The following is a 5938-nucleotide window of genomic DNA, read 5'->3' as shown; positions in this document are numbered from 1 at the left end:
GGTCTCTAGTTTGATCCATCCATCCTCTGATTGCTCTAGGTCTGTAGTTTGAGCCACCAATCCTCTGAATGCTCTAGGTCTCTAGTTTGATCCATCCATCCTCTGAATGCTCTAGGTCTCTAGTTTGATCCATCCATCCTCTGAATGCTCTAGATCTCTAGTTTGATTCCTCCATCCTCTGAATGCTCTAGGTCTGTAGTTTGAGCCACCAATCCTCTGAATGCTCTAGGTCTCTAGTTTGTGGCTATAAAGTTTCATGAGGCTGTGATTATCCTAGAGGTCACCACAGGTCATTCTATACAGTGAGGTCAAGTTTCACTACAATGAAATGTCTCCTATGGGGACTAACATCATCACACATGAATACATTTGGGCTCATTGGATCCACAAGAGTCTCAGCTTTACAGTGATACCCAGTTTTGTTAAATGTTAAATCAAAACCATAATCGACAGATTTACCGATAAGGACAATACTCGTAATTTGCAGCTCTCGATGCGATTCGCTTTTCAAGGCGTGGAGCCGTCAAAACACCCGCACTTGTTTCTGTAAATCCAACGGCTAAATGCTCTCCACAAACACAAACTCACAATTATTTTTTCACTGCTGACTAATCTGTCAATTAGGCTAGTTTTTCAGTTAATTGTTTAGTCTGTAAAATGTCATATAATAGTTAAAATTCCATGGTGACATCTTCTGATATCTTCTTTTGTCTGACCAACAGTCCAAAACACAAAGATATTTAATTTACTATCATTTATGACAAAGAAAATCCTCACGTTCCAGCTCTGTCACTTTAAAAACAGAAATATTTCTAATATTTTTTATTGAAAATGTTTCCATTTCACATTATGTCTCTTGACTTTTGCACTGTTTATTCTGATGCACCAAAACACTGAGACAAATTCCTTGTATGTGCAGATAGGGATGTCACGAGAACCGATACTTCGGTACCAACTCTGTACCAAAATTCAAAAAATGTGACGGTACTCGTTTTCTTCGGTACCAAACGTACCGAACGATGCCTGTAATTGTCATTTTGTACCGGAGCGGAGGTACTGGAGATGCGATTCTTCCGGATCTAATGGGGGCAGTATACACTTAGAAGTGTTCTCATCTGCCGTGAAATGAAGGAAGAAGAACGTCGTAACAGCACGGAAAAAACAACAACACGAGACGTGAAAGATGGCAGCTGCTGCAGCTCTACCTCCGCCTCAACTCGTTGAGAAAACAAATAGCAAGAGTCGGGTATGGACGTACTTTGCGTTCGAGGCGGATTTACAAGGAGTAATAATAGATTCACAAAAAACAGTATGCGTTGCAGTAACGGTGCCGTCGTACTTTTCTTTCTAAAGGAGGAAATACTTCCAATTTCGCAAAGCACCTCAAAGACAGACATCCAGACAATATTGTTTATTTTAAATACTTGAGGGCTACATGCCACTGTTCTGTTTTGCAATATTAAGACATTTCTTTTTATTTGTTACTTAAAGGCTACATGCCTCTGTTTTTTGTAATGTTCAAATGTTTTAATAAAGGAGTGTGTGTTGATTTACTTATTTATTTATTTTTACCGTGGTATCGAATTGGTATCGGCAATCGTGTAAATTCACTGGTATTGGTATCGACTACTAGATTTCTGGTACCGTGACATCACTATGTGCAGACCTACTTCACAATAAAACTGTCAAAGATATTCAGTTTACAAAGATATTAAAACAGAAAAAAGCATCAAATCCTCACGTTTGAGAAGCTGAGATCAGATAATGTTAAACATGTTTGTTTAATAAAGCAAAGAGAGGGAGAGAAATAGAAAGTGAGCACCTGTGGGTGAGAAAGAAGGAGGAAATGAAACTGAAACTTAACGTTTATTTGGCAGTTATTCCACGTAATTCAGTCAAATTAATCAGCCACTGTGGTATTTTCATTGAAGTAAAAGATCTGAGTACTTCTTCCACCGCTGGTATTAATAATAACATTATAATGGGCAACTTAGGCTGAAAGAGAACAGCATTTATCCATTACTGTAGCAGAAAACAGAAAGCTATTGATGTGTCTGGTTTAATGTGCAGAATTTAGGCCGAGGACATCATTTATTATTGATGAGACATTGATTATTAACAGTCTGTGAGACAGTTTCCTGCTTTGATATCTGTGTGTAGTGATGGAAGAAGTATTACTGCAGTAAAAGTACTAATACCACACTGTGAAAATACTCCACTACAAGTAAAAGTCCTACATTCAAAACCTCACTGAAGTAAAAGTATTAAAATGATCCCTGTCAGTGTTTTCCTATTATCTATCTGATGTTGGTCGATTAATATTACTGATGCATTAATGTTGTATTTTAACTCCTTTATATCCTGTTGGCTCACTGGTCAAGAGGAAAATGAAAAACTGTCATCTGTAAAGTAACTAAAGCTGTCAGATAAATGTAATGGAGTAAAAAGTACAATATTTGTCTCTGAGATGTAGTGGAGTAACTTAACTGTACAATAATTTGTGCAATAAATAATCCTGCATTTATACTGTACATTTTAAGAGATAAGTAAGGGATAATGTACAGCGAGTGGGTCATTGTTGTGAAATAAATCCCGACAGGGCGATGCGGCACAAAATACAACTTTTCTTTGTAATATTATTACTTTATTTTCAAAATATTACAACTATCACAACTTTTTTCTTGTAAATTGTATACTTTATTTGTGTAAATTATTTATTTAAAAAATATTACTTTAATCTTTAAAATATTGTAACTTTATCCTGCACATTTTTTACTTTAATCTAAAAAATATATATTTTTTCCTTATATTTTATACTTTATTTGAGTAATGTAGTGACTTAAATCTGAAAATAAAACTAAAAAAAATTTCTCTCCAATTTTTTAATTTGGTTCCTGTAAAAGTACAATATTTACCCCTGAGATATAGTGGAGTAACTTAACTGTACAATATTTTGTGAATTAATACTACATTTATACTGTACATTTCAAGAAATATTCTTATTTATTTATACTACTCTTGCATTTATATTTAACTCACCAAATAAATCCCACTTCTCAGCAGTTTTATTTACACTGTTGTTATATATTGTATGTGTTTGATGCACATATTTGTACATATTTCTCTTATTTGTATTATTTATTTATATTACTCTACATATATTGTGTTATATATTGTAGCACTGTGGACATACTCCTTTATCTCTATTTTTTAAATATATTTCTTTATGCTTATATATAAGAACAACTGTCCCAGTTCCCCCTCAGGGATCAATGAAGTCATATTTAATATTAATAAAGGAAAATATTTACCTCTGAGATGTAGTGGAGTAACTTAACTGTACAATATTTTGTGCATTAATACTACATTTATACTGTGCATTTCAAGAAATATTCTTATTTATTTATACCACTCTTGCATTTATATTTAACACACTAAATAGATCCCACTTCTCAGCATTTTTATTTACACATATATTGTATGTGTTTGATGCACATATTTCTCTTATTTGTATTATTTGATAAACGATATACTGATATATGCACTGACCTAGTACTTTTTAAATCTAAACTCAAGACTTTTTTATTTAGATTGGCTTTTAATACCTAGTAGCCCGGTGACATTTTTCATGTGCTTTTTATGCACCTTTTTATGATTTTATGATATGTTATGTTTTCATTCCTGTTATTTCTTGATGTTAATGTAAAGCACTTTGGGTAGCTTTGGTTATTGTAAAGGGCTATACAAATACATTTTGATTGATTGATTGATTTGATATTTATTTACATTACTCTACATATATTGTGTTATATACTGTAGCACTGGACATACTCCTTTATCTATATTTTTTAAATATATTTCTTTATGCTTATATATAAGAACTGTCCCAGTTCCCCTTCAGGGATCAATAAAGTCATATTTAATATTAATAAAGTACAATATTGACCTCTGAGATGTAGTGGAGTAGAAGTTTGAAGTATCAGAACATGTAAATACTCAAGTAAAGTACAAGTAGCTCTTGAGTAATAGTAGTACTACACTCCGTGTATGTGTAATATGAATAACTCGTATTTCTCGGCAGGTAAACATGTTGGAACACATTTCATCATCACAGCTCCGGAGGTGACCGCCTCCGTCACCCCGGATGATCCCGGCTGGACGGGAGGCTCCGGTTTCAGCCACAACACCGGCCGGAACCCCGCTCCCCCGGGCCGAGCAACACGCGGACACAACCAAGTGACAGCAACACAAACACCCCCCCACCTCCACCACCATCACCAGCCCAACACCTCCACCTCCCTCCTGCTCTGATTTACAATAACAACCAACTGTCACAGCTAGCTGTTAGCTACCGCTAGCTGCTGCCTGTCTAACCCAGGCTGTACCGGGCTGTACCGGGCTATCAGAGCAGCAGCAGCTTCCTGTCGGTGTGTGTGTCTTGTCTCTCACCTGTAGGGTTGTGATGTGTTTGTCGTTGAACTTGTTCTCGCAGTATCTGAGCACCAGCGACGTCTTCCCCACGCAGCCTTCACCCAGCAGCACCACCTTGAAGGAGTAGGTCCTGCCGGCCGCCCCCGTGCCTCCCGGCCGGGCCGCCATGGCTGCTGGCTGGGTTCGGGGTTCGGGGTTCGACTCACTGGACGAGTCCTTTAATATCACAACAAGCCTTATTATCAAGCTAGCGATGCTAATGCTAATGCTAACCCGATGATCGGAACGGATCTCCTGCGTAGCTTCACATCAGCTTCCGGCTCTAAACAAGGAGCTCAAACACGGAGAGAAAGGCGTCGACAGCATAAGCGAGTGTGAGTGTTATCAGTATGAACCAACAGGTGTGAGGTAACCGGGTCTCAACACGGAGCTACTTCCTCTTTCTGCTGCTGCGACTCTCTGCTTCTCACACAGCTAATGGCGTCTCTCTCAGCTAGCTGTTAGCAGGCTAGCTCCGCCGAAGATCGTCTATGTGTGAGAGGATGACTCGCTCACTTCTTTAAGTGGAGACAGGAGACATCCCACCCCTTTTTAAAGTTCCTGTTTGTGCATGTTCTCAATTATTACTTCATTACAAATTCGAGGTACTTTTCTGCTACTTTCTACTTCTACTCCACTAAACTCAGAGGTATATATTGTACTTTTTTATTATTAAATGTTAATTAATTGTTACAGTTGCTCTTATATATAAGCACAAAGAAATATAAGAGAAATAGAAATAAATGATTATGAACGCATTGCCACAAGTAGAGTAATATAAATAAATAATAAAAATTAGAAATAAGAGAAATATGTACAAATATGTGCATCAAACAAACACATACAGTATATAACCACAGTATTAATACAAATTAATAAAAAATGCGGAGAAGTGGGATCTAACTGAGTATGTAAAATATAAATTATGTACAAACCACAATATATGTAAAGTAATATAAGTAAATATTAAAAATAAGAAAAAAGAGAAGTGTGTGCATTAAACACACACACACACACACACACACACACAAACAAATGTAAAATGTAAACAAATGTAGTATTAATGCCACAGTTGAATTATTGCACAAATTACTGTACAGTTAAGTCACTCCACTACATCTCAGAGGTAAATATTGTAGTTTTCAGAAATACTTTATTGACCACTGAGGGGGAATTGGGATGTTAAAACTGCTCTTATATATAAGCATAAATAAATACAAGAAAAATATAAATATATGAGTTTATAAATTGTAAATTATGTACATAATACTACAAAATATATGTAGAGTAATATAAATAAATATTAAAAATAAGAAATATATACAAATATGTGCATCAAACACATACAATATATAACCATAGTGTAAATAAATAAAAAAATAAAAATGCTGAGAAGTGGGATAAACATATGATGATCTTATAGACCATGATGGATTGTTGCAGATTAAACTAGCCAACAGGATATAAA

General features: G+C 35.7%; 1 protein-coding gene and 1 long non-coding RNA gene across 2 annotated transcripts in view; one reads left to right on the top strand and one right to left on the bottom strand.

Moving 5' to 3' along the window:
- rab21 (RAB21, member RAS oncogene family) overlaps positions 1 to 4968 on the bottom strand; it is a 22948-nt gene extending 17980 nt beyond the window's left edge. The window contains exon 1 of the mRNA XM_037760497.1: positions 4450 to 4968. Within this exon, the coding sequence (XP_037616425.1) occupies positions 4450 to 4599 (150 nt within the window). The 5' untranslated portion in view covers positions 4600 to 4968. The remainder of the gene's footprint in view (positions 1 to 4449) is intronic.
- On the top strand, positions 934 to 1157 carry LOC119482698. Its single transcript, XR_005205498.1, has 2 exons — positions 934 to 1000; positions 1054 to 1157. It is a non-coding gene; the product is annotated as an uncharacterized LOC119482698 (long non-coding RNA).
- Positions 4969 to 5938: the final 970 nt, after the last annotated feature.

Source organism: Sebastes umbrosus, chromosome 23 (genome assembly GCF_015220745.1).
Source record: "Sebastes umbrosus isolate fSebUmb1 chromosome 23, fSebUmb1.pri, whole genome shotgun sequence".
Taxonomy (NCBI): Eukaryota; Metazoa; Chordata; class Actinopteri; order Perciformes; family Sebastidae; genus Sebastes; species Sebastes umbrosus.
This window is presented reverse-complemented; position numbering and strand designations above follow the sequence as displayed.